Here is a 15987-nt window from a genome sequence, read left to right as displayed (position 1 = left end):
ATTATTATTATTATTATTATTATTATTGATGTTGTTCTCTCTCTCCCATTTAATACGAAGTGCTGAATGTTCTATTTTCTTTACTGTCACCAGGAAACCCTTGAAATCAACATGCGGATGATATGGAAGGCATTATTAAAAAGACGTCTGCTCAATGAATAAATAATGATCATAATAAAAGTACATGGGTGCGATTAGGGCTTATTCAGGGTAATTATAATCATACCCCAGCGAGCCGCGCACATACAGTTCAACACCTGCAGCTGGGGCTGAGGTCAAACAGATCTCATCGGCTTACTATCTCACAGACATCGAACAATCCTGGAAGCATCAGTGTTCACTGCAAACAGCATGCAGAGCCGAGTGTGGGCTTCGGTGCTTTAAAGCCTTCATGGTGCAGGACGTGTGCACTTACACACGTGTGCTCTCTAAACACGAATCACTGATCCCAACATCAGGCGGCAGATCTGCTCTCTGCACGGGGGTCACCACTTTCCCAGATTCACACAGTGCTCCGTGAGGCACTCGCCATCGCCCCACCCCTCCACCTGTTCCCCAGAGACATGGCCATTGTCCCCGGGCAATAAGCACTTCATTGAGCATGTGGCAATTCCAGCTTCCCCATTGTCCCCCCGAGCTCGCCCATTGGCTACGGACTGTGAGAAACTGCAACGAGCCCGAGACCCACACATTGGGATGCAGATTGGGGACTATAAATAGCAGAGCCGAGAGCAGCAGCAGTCACACTCACTCTACACAGAGAGCACTACAGCCCAGCTCCAGCCATGGCACCGACACTCGCTGCAGCAATGGGATACTCAAAGGAGCACGCCACCCTGAGCCACAAAGTAAGTTGAGAACCTGACCTGTGGAGAAATGCCCTGATTTCATCTGTCAGTGATTTCATCCAGGTTGCCTCCCAGAGCCTGATGACTAACCCACGTCTTGTCTTGTCTCTCCAGCTGAGAAAGCCGATGGTTGAGCGAATGCGCAGAGATCGCATCAACAGCAGCATCGAGCAGCTCAAGTCTCTCCTGGCCGGCGACTTCCTGAGCCAGCAGCCCGACTCCAAGCTGGAGAAAGCCGACATCCTGGAAATGACGGTGTGCTACCTGAGACAGCAGTGCCAGCAGCAGCTCGCTAGCGCCTCCTCCGGGCCTGCGGCTGCAGGCGAGGGCTACTCCAGGTGTGCCCAAGAAATCGTGCGCTTCCTGTCCCGGGATCAAGTGAAGACCGAGTCCCGGCGAAGACTGCTGAGCCATTTCCGGAGCGGGCAGCAGTCCTCTGATAAGGCCAGCTGTCCGAGCGCCCTGCCCCAGCTGAGCTCCCCAGCCCGCCACAGCACCATCAAACAGGAGAGTCCGGCTAAAGGCGCCCTCTGGCGGCCCTGGTAGAGCCCTGCGGACGGGCACTGGACTCAGACCCCAGAATTGGACCGGCCTGTCTAAGACGGGCATGGACAGTAATTCTCAGCGTGTAGGAAGTGTCTTCCTTCCTCTTCTGCCTGTGTGGAAGGTTTTAAAGAGCTCTGTCTTTGACAGAAAGAACATGCACGATTCAACACACCTGTGCTCAACAGTATGACTGCTGTTCTCCTTGTTATACAAGACGTGTGTATGTGTGGAAGAGATTATTTCTGTTTCCACTTGTGCCTCTGAAGTAATCAGGGCAGCTTCTAACAATGTGTGTCTTCTGTGAAGGCAGGATATTTCTAATCATATTTCACACCAGTGTGTGGACGTGTTGCTATGAATTTTTCATAGCTCAAAGGTTATTTCTGATTGCAGAAAAGTACAAATGTGATGTTTTCATTTCACATTAGTCCATTGATGTGTTTTTTCATGTTTTAAAGAAATTAATTTCTATCTAAGACACTTGCCTTCTGAGAAGGTATGATTGTATCTTGTTCCACAAGACGTGTGTGCTTCCCTATGCTTTGAATAAAGCAGTGTGCGATGCTCAAGTTTGAGCATTAGGCTACTATAATGAATGATTCATTATTAATATGTTTCAGTAATGGGCCTATATTAGCATTGCTTTGTTACATAAGAAATATGTATTTATTCAATTGAAATATAATTATTTCTGACTTGGAGAAAGGTTAGCGTGTTTATTATTCAAGTATATGTGTGTCTTCTATGAAGGCTGTTTCTCAATGTGTTCACACTGTCCACGGTGTGTCTGTGTGATGGAATATTGTGTCTTGGAGATGTCTTCAGGTTTTGCTAGTGATGTTGTTTTCAGTGTGTGGCTCATGTGTTTGTAGACCCAGACTCTCACCTTGGCTCTTATTGTAGCTGTTCATGAACATACAGTGCTCATGAAACCGTACTGATTCTGTGAATCATATTCAATTGTTGTGCATTTCACTTCAAGAAGAAGAACATGAATAATAAAAATGAAATCAACGTCACATGTCCTTGTTTTCTCTTCTTTAAATCCAATACATGCAATCGTAATAATAATGAGGAATCACATACACACGTGAATTTATTACAGTACAGGAAATTGAAAGGCAATGTTTAAAATGCAAAATTGATTAATTTACTTTATTTCTATATCAGACCCACATTGATCCACATTACATATTACACTACATTGCATATTACATATATAATGTGTGATTTAATCGAGGCTCTCTGACTATCAATAAAGTGTGACGTATATTTAGATAAATCGTTTATTTTCATAACACTAAATACGTATTTCACCCTATTAATATCATCATAATTAGTAAAACTAGAAAGTAATGAATATATTGATCTTGCTTTCTTCATTTGCTTTTTGGTTGCTGCTTTGTTGGCGCTGTCTAAGGTACTGAATAGAGAAAGTAATCAGTTTAGGTTTCTTGCGAGTATGACATCACGCACTAACACAGTTAATTGTCCTCGATGAGAAGAGCGACCAGTATCATCTTCTTGAATACATGTTCTGCATCGTCATTACCCCTTTTAAATATACTTAACTGTGATGTACTAGAACAGAATACCAGACAGTAGTTGAGAAGTTTAAGACTCATAGAAGGACTCCTTCCTTACGCCATAGAGAATCCACTGAGAAAACTATGACAAAACATGAATATTTAAATTGTCTGATATTGTCTAATTGACTTCCTACGTTAAATACAAAATCATCATCATTATAAGAAATCATTACAATCAGTCAACTTCAAGATGCAGCTTCACACTGTATAAAAAAACAGATGAACAATAATAATAATAATAATGATAATAATAATAATTATAGCTTGTGTATCTCACTATATATGTCTGTGTGGATGTATATAGGAGCTCTGTGTTGGTATTAGATTATTAATCGAAGTAATCTGTGTATGAAATTTATGCATGCTTGTTCATTTTGTACCTTGTTTTTACAGCCCACCCTGGTCTCAGTGTACTGTTTTAACATGGTAATGAAGATTATTTTGTTAATTGAGTGCATTAGTCAATGCTGCTGCTCTTGTGCTGGTTTCTACATCCTTGTTTACTAAACTATAAGCTGAAGAGGTGTAATCCTGGACAGTCAGCTGGACACTAAATCAGGCTGAGCTGATACAAGTTTCAGAAGTTTGCCTGAAATTGCACAGTGACACGCACTGTGGCTGCCCTACCCCACAATGGCAGATCAAACACCGTCGCTAACGCGATGTGTAATAAGACACACTTCTATTGTCTCCCTATTGGACGTGCTGAATGGGCAGAGTGTGGGAAACAGAGGAAAACTCACTCACAGGGCCGGAGGGGACAATCCCTAGTGAGTCGACCCACAGAGCTGCACACCAGGAATGGGGGGAGGGGGAGGTGGGGTCTGTTTTGTTGCCATATTAAACACGGCACATGTTGCATGTTGACGAGGTTCTGCTGTGTGTCTCATATCGCTGATGAAATATCAGGCCCAGGTGCATTGTGTGATTCTCAGAGTAAAGCTTTGAGCAGCTGGGCTGTGGCTGGGAAAGGCTGTTGAGAACACTGGTGGAGTGAAAGGCGCTATATAATGGAGGAGGGAAATAACTCTATTATTTTGGTGGATGCAAAAGATTACTTTAAAAGTGCTGAGTAGTTTTGATTAGTCATGTAATAAAAATAATAATAATAATAATAATAATAATAATAATAATAATAAGAAGAAGAAGAAGAAGAAGAAGAAGAAGAAGAAGATGAATAATAATAAGAAGAATAATGGCTCTCAGTGAATAAGACTGGTACATAAGAGTTTTCCATTATATTGTCTTGAATTGCTTATGATTTACTCTGGGTCTCAGACGCTGATATCACATGCTTTACTGACGATTTCCCATGAGCGCTGATGTCTTCTAACACACTTCCACTGGACGCCATGCTCTATACATGTGTGTTTATCTGGCCCTTGATGAAAGCACTTTAACTAACAAGTTTTATCCTCTAGAGGATTTTCAGGGGCTGATGGTTTGAATCCAAATTAGCATTTAATCGGCACACTTCTATTGTCGCTCTCTCAATGGGCAGAGTGTGGGAAAGCTCTGGAGAGCAGAGTCTCAGTTCCAGGGCCATTACGACTCCTCAACCCCACCAGCATCTGGAGGCCTTTATCTGGGGCTGGACACGGTGGGGGGGCTGCTCTCTGACACTGGGCACCTGGGAGCCCCTCTCTGTGGCTCAGTCATGGCAAAGGCACGGGGAGCAGGAAGGTGTGGAGAAGCTGAGCACTGAGCAGGAGGACGGCTGAGGGGACGTGTTCGATACACCATTCAGAGCAGAAGTGCCTGCAGTGTCATCAGGCTGTTTTACTATTGCTGTGTGTTTAAGGACAACAGTCGCACAATAAGACACACAATACCTGTGTGTCACTCTGTCAGGCTCTCCTCATCCTCTGCCAATCACAGCGCAGTGTGCTGAGGTCACCTGATCACCTGTCCGACAGGTATAATCTGGGTTTCCCTGTCCATTAGCCCCGCCTCCCCCAGTCAGCTGCTGCGGTCCTGATGTCATGACTGACTGTGGTGCTGTGAGGCCCTGTTGATGCGCACAGGTACAGATGTATTGATAAGATGTCAGCCATTGATCGGCCTTCCCTCCAGATGGCGTGTGACGTCATGCGCTGCCCGTCCCACAATACAGAGCCAATTGGCGTCACTAATGCCCCATTCAGCGCGCCTGGCTGCTTTTGTTGTGTGTGGAGCCCAGCACACAGGACGCAGTGTGGGAAAGACCGGGCAGCTCTATTCACAGAGCCCAGCAGCCGCAGGACTGAGACACATCTGGGACATCTGGACACACTGCTCTGTGGATTGACACATATCTGCTGACTATCCCCCTGACAGTGATAACTGATTAGACCCTGTCAGCCACAATCTGGGATACGGAGGTGCAATCTGGGAATTTTAATTAATAATTTTCAATTTGAAGACTAATTTATAAATTCATCTTAATGATTAACCTCAACCTTTTAATTCAATCTTTTCAGTTCATGAATTACCAAGCAATCGCTTTGAACTGTCCATTTGTAATCTCAGGAGACTTGGTGTACTTTAGTCACAGAGTCCAGTTGACTGTATAAAAATGCTAGTTAGTTTAAAAAGGAGTGGCTTAATATACATGTGAAGCAACATTAAATTGTGTATTTTTTCTTAAAGATATATAATGTAAGAATTAACAGCACTGATCCACTTAGATGTTTTTATAATTATTATAATAATAATAATAATAATAATAATAATAATAATTATTATTATTATTATTATTATTATTATTATTATTATTATTATTGATGTTGTTCTCTCTCTCCCATTTAATACGAAGTGCTGAATGTTCTATTTTCTTTACTGTCACCAGGAAACCCTTGAAATCAACATGCGGATGATATGGAAGGCATTATTAAAAAGACGTCTGCTCAATGAATAAATAATGATCATAATAAAAGTACATGGGTGCGATTAGGGCTTATTCAGGGTAAATATAATCATACCCCAGCGAGCCGCGAACATACAGTTCAACACCTGCAGCTGGGGCTGAGGTCAAACAGATCTCATCGGCTTAATATCTCACAGACATCGAACAATCCTGGAAGCATCAGTGTTCACTGCAAACAGCATGCAGAGCCGAGTGTGGGCTTCGGTGCTTTAAAGCCTTCATGGTGCAGGACGTGTGCACTTACACACGTGTGCTCTCTAAACACGAATCACTGATCCCAACATCAGGCGGCAGATCTGCTCTCTGCACGGGGGTCACCACTTTCCCAGATTCACACAGTGCTCCGTGAGGCACTCGCCATCGCCCCACCCCTCCACCTGTTCCCCAGAGACATGGCCATTGTCCCCGGGCAATAAGCACTTCATTGAGCATGTGGCAATTCCAGCTTCCCCATTGTCCCCCCGAGCTCGCCCATTGGCTACGGACTGTGAGAAACTGCAACGAGCCCGAGACCCACACATTGGGATGCAGATTGGGGACTATAAATAGCAGAGCCGAGAGCAGCAGCAGTCACACTCACTCTACACAGAGAGCACTACAGCCCAGCTCCAGCCATGGCACCGACACTCGCTGCAGCAATGGGATACTCAAAGGAGCACGCCACCCTGAGCCACAAAGTAAGTTGAGAACCTGACCTGTGGAGAAATGCCCTGATTTCATCTGTCAGTGATTTCATCCAGGTTGCCTCCCAGAGCCTGATGACTAACCCACGTCTTGTCTTGTCTCTCCAGCTGAGAAAGCCGATGGTTGAGCGAATGCGCAGAGATCGCATCAACAGCAGCATCGAGCAGCTCAAGTCTCTCCTGGCCGGCGACTTCCTGAGCCAGCAGCCCGACTCCAAGCTGGAGAAAGCCGACATCCTGGAAATGACGGTGTGCTACCTGAGACAGCAGTGCCAGCAGCAGCTCGCTAGCGCCTCCTCCGGGCCTGCGGCTGCAGGCGAGGGCTACTCCAGGTGTGCCCAAGAAATCGTGCGCTTCCTGTCCCGGGATCAAGTGAAGACCGAGTCCCGGCGAAGACTGCTGAGCCATTTCCGGAGTGGGCAGCAGTCCTCTGATAAGGCCAGCTGTCCGAGCGCCCTGCCCCAGCTGAGCTCCCCAGCCCGCCACAGCACCATCAAACAGGAGAGTCCGGCTAAAGGTGCCCTCTGGCGGCCCTGGTAGAGCCCTGCGGACGGGCACTGGACTCAGACCCCAGAATTGGACCGGCCTGTCTAAGACGGGCATGGACAGTAATTCTCAGCGTGTAGGAAGTGTCTTCCTTCCTCTTCTGCCTGTGTGGAAGGTTTTAAAGAGCTCTGTCTTTGACAGAAAGAACATGCACGATTCAACACACCTGTGCTCAACAGTATGACTGCTGTTCTCCTTGTTATACAAGACGTGTGTATGTGTGGAAGAGATTATTTCTGTTTCCACTTGTGCCTCTGAAGTAATCAGGGCAGCTTCTGACAATGTGTGTCTTCTGTGAAGGCAGGATATTTCTAATCATATTTCACACCAGTGTGTGGACGTGTTGCTATGAATTTTTCATAGCTCAAAGGTTATTTCTGATTGCAGAAAAGTACAAATGTGATGTTTTCATTTCACATTAGTCCATTGATGTGTTTTTTCATGTTTTAAAGAAATTAATTTCTATCTTAGACACTTGCCTTCTGAGAAGGTATGATTGTATCTTGTTCCACAAGACGTGTGTGCTTCCCTATGCTTTGAATAAAGCAGTGTGCGATGCTCAAGTTTGAGCATTAGGCTACTATAATGAATGATTCATTATTAATATGTTTCAGTAATGGGCCTATATTAGCATTGCTTTGTTACATAAGAATATGTATTTATTCAATTGAAATATAATTATTTCTGACTTGGAGAAAGGTTAGCGTGTTTATTATTCAAGTATATGTGTGTCTTCTATGAAGGCTGTTTCTCAATGTGTTCACACTGTCCACGGTGTGTCTGTGTGATGGAATATTGTGTCTTGGAGATGTCTTCAGGTTTTGCTAGTGATGTTGTTTTCAGTGTGTGGCTCATGTGTTTGTAGACCCAGACTCTCACCTTGGCTCTTATTGTAGCTGTTCATGAACATACAGTGCTCATGAAACCGTACTGATTCTGTGAATCATATTCAATTGTTGTGCATTTCACTTCAAGAAGAAGAACATGAAGAATAAAAATGAAATCAACTTCACATGTCCTTGTTTTCTCTTCTTTAAATCCAATACATGCAATCGTAATAATAATGAGGAATCACATACACACGTGAATTTATTACAGTACAGGAAATTGAAAGGCAATGTTTAAAATGCAAAATTGATTAATTTACTTTATTTCTATATCAGACCCACATTGATACACATTACATATTACACTACATTGCATATTACATATATAATGTGTGATTTAATCGAGGCTCTCTGACTATCAATAAAGTGTGACGTATATTTAGATAAATCGTTTATTTTCATAACACTAAATACGTATTTCACCCTATTAATATCATCATAATTAGTAAAACTAGAAAGTAATAATTGATCGTGCTTTCTTCATTTGCTTTTTGGATGCTGCTTTGTTGGCGCTGTCTAAGGTACTGAATAGAGAAAGTAATCAGTTTAGGTTTCTTGCGAGTATGACATCACGCACTAACACAGTTAATTGTCCTCGATGAGAAGAGCGACCAGTATCATCTTCTTGAATACATGTTCTGCATCGTCATTACCCCTTTTAAATATACTTAACTGTGATGTACTAGAACAGAATACCAGACAGTAGTTGAGAAGTTTAAGACTCATAGAAGGACTCCTTCCTTACGCCATAGAGAATCCACTGAGAAAACTATGACAAAACATGAATATTTAAATTGTCTGATATTGTCTAATTGACTTCCTACGTTAAATACAAAATCATCATCATTATAAGAAATCATTACAATCAGTCAACTTCAAGATGCAGCTTCACACTGTATAAAAAAACAGATGAACAATAATAATAATAATAATGATAATAATAATAATTATAGCTTGTGTATCTCACTATATATGTCTGTGTGGATGTATATAGGAGCTCTGTGTTGGTATTAGATTATTAATCAAAGTAATCTGTGTATGAAAGGTATGCATGGTTGTTCATTTTGTACCTTGTTTTTACAGCCCACCCTGGTCTCAGTGTACTGTTTTAACATGGTAATGAAGATTATTTTGTTAATTGAGTGCATTAGTCAATGCTGCTGCTCTTGTGCTGGTTTCTACATCCTTGTTTACTAAACTATAAGCTGAAGAGGTGTAATCCAGGACAGTCAGCTGGACACTAAATCAGGCTGAGCTGATACAAGTTTCAGAAGTTTGCCTGAAATTGCACAGTGACACGCACTGTGGCTGCCCTACCCCACAATGGCAGATCAAACACCGTCGCTAACGCGATGTGTAATAAGACACACTTCTATTGTCTCCCTATTGGACGTGCTGAATGGGCAGAGTGTGGGAAACAGAGGAAAACTCACTCACAGGGCCGGAGGGGACAATCCCTAGTGAGTCGACCCACAGAGCTGCACACCAGGAATGGGGGGAGGGGGAGGTGGGGTCTGTTTTGTTGCCATATTAAACACGGCACATGTTGCATGTTGACGAGGTTCTGCTGTGTGTCTCATATCGCTGATGAAATATCAGGCCCAGGTGCATTGTGTGATTCTCAGAGTAAAGCTTTGAGCAGCTGGGCTGTGGCTGGGAAAGGCTGTTGAGAACACTGGTGGAGTGAAAGGCGCTATATAATGGAGGAGGGAGATTCTGTCTGCAGTGTTCATTCCTTGGGATCTGAAACAGAACTGTTGGGTGATATGCTCATTTTGGGGCACTGTTGTGGTAGTGACACCCTCTTGATGTGCACTTCATCAGCTCTGAGGAGTCACATCAAAAGGCAAAATCACAACTTAACTTGTGACAGGAAACACAACAAGGATAGGGAGAGTTAAGAATGTCATAATACAGTGTTTGGGGAGTTAAACAGTCCAGTGTTGAAGTATAGTGCATTCTTCTAGATGTTTTGAAGTTCCTACAACCTTTCATTGCTCCCCTCAGTACTTGAGGAATCCCAAATGAAAGTCAGAGTCCAACAGCAGCATATCCTGACAGAGCTTATAATCATTCATAAGACGCAACTCAGAGCATAGCACTGTATCTCTGCTCAATATGTCTGATGTCCTTGCAGAGCCTTTAAATATAATGATTACATTACATTGTCTTGAATTGCTTATGATTTACTCTCTACATGCTCTCTACATGTGTGTGTTTATCTGGCCCTTGATTAAAGCATATTTAACAAACAAGTTTTATCCTCTAGAGGCCTGTCAGGGGCTGATGGTTTGAAAGCAAATTAGCATTTAATCGGCACACTTCTATTGTCGCTCTCTCAATGGGCAGAGTGTGGGAAAGCTCTGGAGAGCAGAGTCTCAGTTCCAGGGCCATTACGACTCCTCAACCCCACCAGCATCTGGAGGCCTTTATCTGGGGCTGGACACGGTGGGGGGGCTGCTCTCTGACACTGGGCACCTGGGAGCCCCTCTCTGTGGCTCAGTCATGGCAAAGGCACAGGGAGCAGGAAGGTGTGGAGAAGCTGAGCACTGAGCAGGAGGACGGCTGAGGGGACGTGTTCGATACACCATTCAGAGCAGAAATGCCTGCAGTGTCATCAGGCTGTTTTACTATTGCTGTGTGTTTGAGGACAACAGTCGCACAATAAGACACACAATACCTGTGTGTCACTCTGTCAGACTCTCCTCCTCCTCTGCCAATCACAGCGCAGTGTGCTGAGGTCACCTGATCACCTGCCCGACAGGTATAATCTGGGTTTCCCTGTCCATTAGCCCCGCCTCCCCCAGTCAGCTGCTGCGGTCCTGATGTCATGACTGACTGTGGTGCTGTGAGGCCCTGTTGATGCGCACAGGTACAGATGTATTGATAAGATGTCAGCCATTGATCGGCCTTCCCTCCAGATGGCGTGTGACGTCATGCGCTGCCCGTCCCACAATACAGAGCCAATTGGCGTCACTAATGCCCCATTCAGCGCGCCTGGCTGCTTTTGTTGTGTGTGGAGCCCAGCACACAGGACGCAGTGTGGGAAAGACCGGGCAGCTCTACTCACAGAGCCCAGCAGCCGCAGGACTGAGACACATCTGGGACATCTGGACACACTGCTCTGTGGATTGACACATATCTGCTGACTATCCCCCTGACAGTGATAACTGATTAGACCCTGTCAGCCACAATCTGGGATACTGAGGTGCAATCTGGGAATTTTAATTAATAATTTTCAATTTGAAGACTAATTTATAAATTCATCTTAATGATTAACCTCAACCTTTTAATTCAATCTTTTCAGTTCATAAATTACCAAGCAATCGCTTTGAACTGTCCATTCGTAATCTCAGGAGACTTGGTGTACTTTAGTCACAGAGCCCAGTTGACTGTATAAAAATGCTAGTTAGTTTAAAAAGGAGTGGCTTAATATACATGTGAAGCAACATTAAATTGTGTATTTGCTCTCAAAGATATATAATGTAAGAATGAACAGCACTGATCCACTTAGATGATTTTATAATTATTATAATTATAATAATAATAAAAATTATTATTATTATTATTATTATTATTATTATTATTATTGATGTTGTTCTCTCTCTCCCATTTAATACGAAGTGCTGAATGTTCTATTTTCTTTACTGTCACCAGGAAACCCTTGAAATCAATATGCGGATGATATGGAAGGCATTATTAAAAAGACGTCTGCTCAATGAATAAATAATGATCATAATAAAAGTACATGGGTGCGATTAGGGCTTATTCAGGGTAATTATAATCATACCCCAGCGAGCCGCGCACATACAGTTCAACACCTGCAGCTGGGGCTGAGGTCAAACAGATCTCATCGGCTTACTATCTCACAGACATCGAACAATCCTGGAAGCATCAGTGTTCACTGCAAACAGCATGCAGAGCCGAGTGTGGGCTTCGGTGCTTTAAAGCCTTCATGGTGCAGGACGTGTGCACTTACACACGTGTGCTCTCTAAACACGAATCACTGATCCCAACATCAGGCGGCAGATCTGCTCTCTGCACGGGGGTCACCACTTTCCCAGATTCACACAGTGCTCCGTGAGGCACTCGCCATCGCCCCACCCCTCCACCTGTTCCCCAGAGACATGGCCATTGTCCCCGGGCAATAAGCACTTCATTGAGCATGTGGCAATTCCAGCTTCCCCATTGTCCCCCCGAGCTCGCCCATTGGCTACGGACTGTGAGAAACTGCAACGAGCCCGAGACCCACACATTGGGATGCAGATTGGGGACTATAAATAGCAGAGCCGAGAGCAGCAGCAGTCACACTCACTCTACACAGAGAGCACTACAGCCCAGCTCCAGCCATGGCACCGACACTCGCTGCAGCAATGGGATACTCAAAGGAGCACGCCACCCTGAGCCACAAAGTAAGTTGAGAACCTGACCTGTGGAGAAATGCCCTGATTTCATCTGTCAGTGATTTCATCCAGGTTGCCTCCCAGAGCCTGATGACTAACCCACGTCTTGTCTTGTCTCTCCAGCTGAGAAAGCCGATGGTTGAGCGAATGCGCAGAGATCGCATCAACAGCAGCATCGAGCAGCTCAAGTCTCTCCTGGCCGGCGACTTCCTGAGCCAGCAGCCCGACTCCAAGCTGGAGAAAGCCGACATCCTGGAAATGACGGTGTGCTACCTGAGACAGCAGTGCCAGCAGCAGCTCGCTAGCGCCTCCTCCGGGCCTGCGGCTGCAGGCGAGGGCTACTCCAGGTGTGCCCAAGAAATCGTGCGCTTCCTGTCCCGGGATCAAGTGAAGACCGAGTCCCGGCGAAGACTGCTGAGCCATTTCCGGAGCGGGCAGCAGTCCTCTGATAAGGCCAGCTGTCCGAGCGCCCTGCCCCAGCTGAGCTCCCCAGCCCGCCACAGCACCATCAAACAGGAGAGTCCGGCTAAAGGCGCCCTCTGGCGGCCCTGGTAGAGCCCTGCGGACGGGCACTGGACTCAGACCCCAGAATTGGACCGGCCTGTCTAAGACGGGCATGGACAGTAATTCTCAGCGTGTAGGAAGTGTCTTCCTTCCTCTTCTGCCTGTGTGGAAGGTTTTAAAGAGCTCTGTCTTTGACAGAAAGAACATGCACGATTCAACACACCTGTGCTCAACAGTATGACTGCTGTTCTCCTTGTTATACAAGACGTGTGTATGTGTGGAAGAGATTATTTCTGTTTCCACTTGTGCCTCTGAAGTAATCAGGGCAGCTTCTAACAATGTGTGTCTTCTGTGAAGGCAGGATATTTCTAATCATATTTCACACCAGTGTGTGGACGTGTTGCTATGAATTTTTCATAGCTCAAAGGTTATTTCTGATTGCAGAAAAGTACAAATGTGATGTTTTCATTTCACATTAGTCCATTGATGTGTTTTTTCATGTTTTAAAGAAATTAATTTCTATCTAAGACACTTGCCTTCTGAGAAGGTATGATTGTATCTTGTTCCACAAGACGTGTGTGCTTCCCTATGCTTTGAATAAAGCAGTGTGCGATGCTCAAGTTTGAGCATTAGGCTACTATAATGAATGATTCATTATTAATATGTTTCAGTAATGGGCCTATATTAGCATTGCTTTGTTACATAAGAAATATGTATTTATTCAATTGAAATATAATTATTTCTGACTTGGAGAAAGGTTAGCGTGTTTATTATTCAAGTATATGTGTGTCTTCTATGAAGGCTGTTTCTCAATGTGTTCACACTGTCCACGGTGTGTCTGTGTGATGGAATATTGTGTCTTGGAGATGTCTTCAGGTTTTGCTAGTGATGTTGTTTTCAGTGTGTGGCTCATGTGTTTGTAGACCCAGACTCTCACCTTGGCTCTTATTGTAGCTGTTCATGAACATACAGTGCTCATGAAACCGTACTGATTCTGTGAATCATATTCAATTGTTGTGCATTTCACTTCAAGAAGAAGAACATGAATAATAAAAATGAAATCAACGTCACATGTCCTTGTTTTCTCTTCTTTAAATCCAATACATGCAATCGTAATAATAATGAGGAATCACATACACACGTGAATTTATTACAGTACAGGAAATTGAAAGGCAATGTTTAAAATGCAAAATTGATTAATTTACTTTATTTCTATATCAGACCCACATTGATCCACATTACATATTACACTACATTGCATATTACATATATAATGTGTGATTTAATCGAGGCTCTCTGACTATCAATAAAGTGTGACGTATATTTAGATAAATCGTTTATTTTCATAACACTAAATACGTATTTCACCCTATTAATATCATCATAATTAGTAAAACTAGAAAGTAATGAATATATTGATCTTGCTTTCTTCATTTGCTTTTTGGTTGCTGCTTTGTTGGCGCTGTCTAAGGTACTGAATAGAGAAAGTAATCAGTTTAGGTTTCTTGCGAGTATGACATCACGCACTAACACAGTTAATTGTCCTCGATGAGAAGAGCGACCAGTATCATCTTCTTGAATACATGTTCTGCATCGTCATTACCCCTTTTAAATATACTTAACTGTGATGTACTAGAACAGAATACCAGACAGTAGTTGAGAAGTTTAAGACTCATAGAAGGACTCCTTCCTTACGCCATAGAGAATCCACTGAGAAAACTATGACAAAACATGAATATTTAAATTGTCTGATATTGTCTAATTGACTTCCTACGTTAAATACAAAATCATCATCATTATAAGAAATCATTACAATCAGTCAACTTCAAGATGCAGCTTCACACTGTATAAAAAAACAGATGAACAATAATAATAATAATAATGATAATAATAATAATTATAGCTTGTGTATCTCACTATATATGTCTGTGTGGATGTATATAGGAGCTCTGTGTTGGTATTAGATTATTAATCGAAGTAATCTGTGTATGAAATTTATGCATGCTTGTTCATTTTGTACCTTGTTTTTACAGCCCACCCTGGTCTCAGTGTACTGTTTTAACATGGTAATGAAGATTATTTTGTTAATTGAGTGCATTAGTCAATGCTGCTGCTCTTGTGCTGGTTTCTACATCCTTGTTTACTAAACTATAAGCTGAAGAGGTGTAATCCTGGACAGTCAGCTGGACACTAAATCAGGCTGAGCTGATACAAGTTTCAGAAGTTTGCCTGAAATTGCACAGTGACACGCACTGTGGCTGCCCTACCCCACAATGGCAGATCAAACACCGTCGCTAACGCGATGTGTAATAAGACACACTTCTATTGTCTCCCTATTGGACGTGCTGAATGGGCAGAGTGTGGGAAACAGAGGAAAACTCACTCACAGGGCCGGAGGGGACAATCCCTAGTGAGTCGACCCACAGAGCTGCACACCAGGAATGGGGGGAGGGGGAGGTGGGGTCTGTTTTGTTGCCATATTAAACACGGCACATGTTGCATGTTGACGAGGTTCTGCTGTGTGTCTCATATCGCTGATGAAATATCAGGCCCAGGTGCATTGTGTGATTCTCAGAGTAAAGCTTTGAGCAGCTGGGCTGTGGCTGGGAAAGGCTGTTGAGAACACTGGTGGAGTGAAAGGCGCTATATAATGGAGGAGGGAAATAACTCTATTATTTTGGTGGATGCAAAAGATTACTTTAAAAGTGCTGAGTAGTTTTGATTAGTCATGTAATAAAAATAATAATAATAAGAAGAAGAAGAAGAAGAAGAAGAAGAAGAAGAAGAAGAAGAAGAAGAAGAAGAAGATGAATAATAATAAGAAGAATAATGGCTCTCATTGAATAAGACTGGTACATAAGAGTTTTCCATTATATTGTCTTAAATTGCTTATGATTTACTCTGGGTCTCAGACGCTGATATCACATGCTTTACTGACGATTTCCCATGAGCGCTGATGTCTTCTAACACACTTCCACTGGACGCCATGCTCTCTACATGTGTGTGTTCATCTGGCCCTTGATGAAAGCACTTTAACTAACAAGTTTTATCCTCTAGAGGATTTTCAGGGGCTGAT

At 43.4% G+C, this 15987-nt stretch overlaps 3 protein-coding genes across 3 annotated transcripts; all 3 read left to right on the top strand.

Annotated features, from left to right (window-relative positions):
• The first annotated feature begins 748 nt into the window (after positions 1-748).
• On the top strand, positions 749-2413 carry LOC136713964 (transcription factor HES-5-like). The gene is made up of 2 exons (XM_066691217.1): positions 749-848; positions 963-2413. The coding sequence occupies exons 1-2, from the start codon at positions 786-788 to the stop codon at positions 1392-1394; spliced, it is 495 nt and encodes a 164-aa protein (XP_066547314.1). The 5' UTR covers positions 749-785; the 3' UTR covers positions 1395-2413.
• A 4052-nt stretch (positions 2414-6465) lies between these two features.
• LOC136713512 (transcription factor HES-5-like) lies at positions 6466-8129 on the top strand. Its single transcript, XM_066690620.1, has 2 exons — positions 6466-6565; positions 6680-8129. The coding sequence occupies exons 1-2, from the start codon at positions 6503-6505 to the stop codon at positions 7109-7111; spliced, it is 495 nt and encodes a 164-aa protein (XP_066546717.1). The 5' UTR covers positions 6466-6502; the 3' UTR covers positions 7112-8129.
• Positions 8130-12316: 4187 nt separating this feature from the next.
• Positions 12317-13981, top strand: LOC136713962 (transcription factor HES-5-like). Its single transcript, XM_066691214.1, has 2 exons — positions 12317-12416; positions 12531-13981. Exons 1-2 carry the CDS (start codon positions 12354-12356, stop codon positions 12960-12962), a joined length of 495 nt encoding a protein of 164 aa, XP_066547311.1. The 5' UTR covers positions 12317-12353; the 3' UTR covers positions 12963-13981.
• The last annotated feature ends 2006 nt before the right edge of the window (positions 13982-15987 follow it).

The sequence above is a fragment of the Amia ocellicauda genome, chromosome 18, assembly GCF_036373705.1.
Source record: "Amia ocellicauda isolate fAmiCal2 chromosome 18, fAmiCal2.hap1, whole genome shotgun sequence".
Classification (NCBI taxonomy): Eukaryota; Metazoa; Chordata; class Actinopteri; order Amiiformes; family Amiidae; genus Amia; species Amia ocellicauda.
Note: the sequence above shows the minus strand (reverse complement) of the source record. Positions and strands in the feature narration are given on the sequence as shown.

Coding starts and splice junctions, on each gene's coding strand:
- LOC136713964 (XM_066691217.1), top strand. CDS start 786: ATGGCACCGACACTCGCTGCAGCAATGGGATACTCAAAGGAGCACGCC. Junction 849..962: donor ACGCCACCCTGAGCCACAAA/GTAAGTTGAGAA, acceptor TTGTCTCTCCAG/CTGAGAAAGCCGATGGTTGA.
- LOC136713512 (XM_066690620.1), top strand. CDS start 6,503: ATGGCACCGACACTCGCTGCAGCAATGGGATACTCAAAGGAGCACGCC. Junction 6,566..6,679: donor ACGCCACCCTGAGCCACAAA/GTAAGTTGAGAA, acceptor TTGTCTCTCCAG/CTGAGAAAGCCGATGGTTGA.
- LOC136713962 (XM_066691214.1), top strand. CDS start 12,354: ATGGCACCGACACTCGCTGCAGCAATGGGATACTCAAAGGAGCACGCC. Junction 12,417..12,530: donor ACGCCACCCTGAGCCACAAA/GTAAGTTGAGAA, acceptor TTGTCTCTCCAG/CTGAGAAAGCCGATGGTTGA.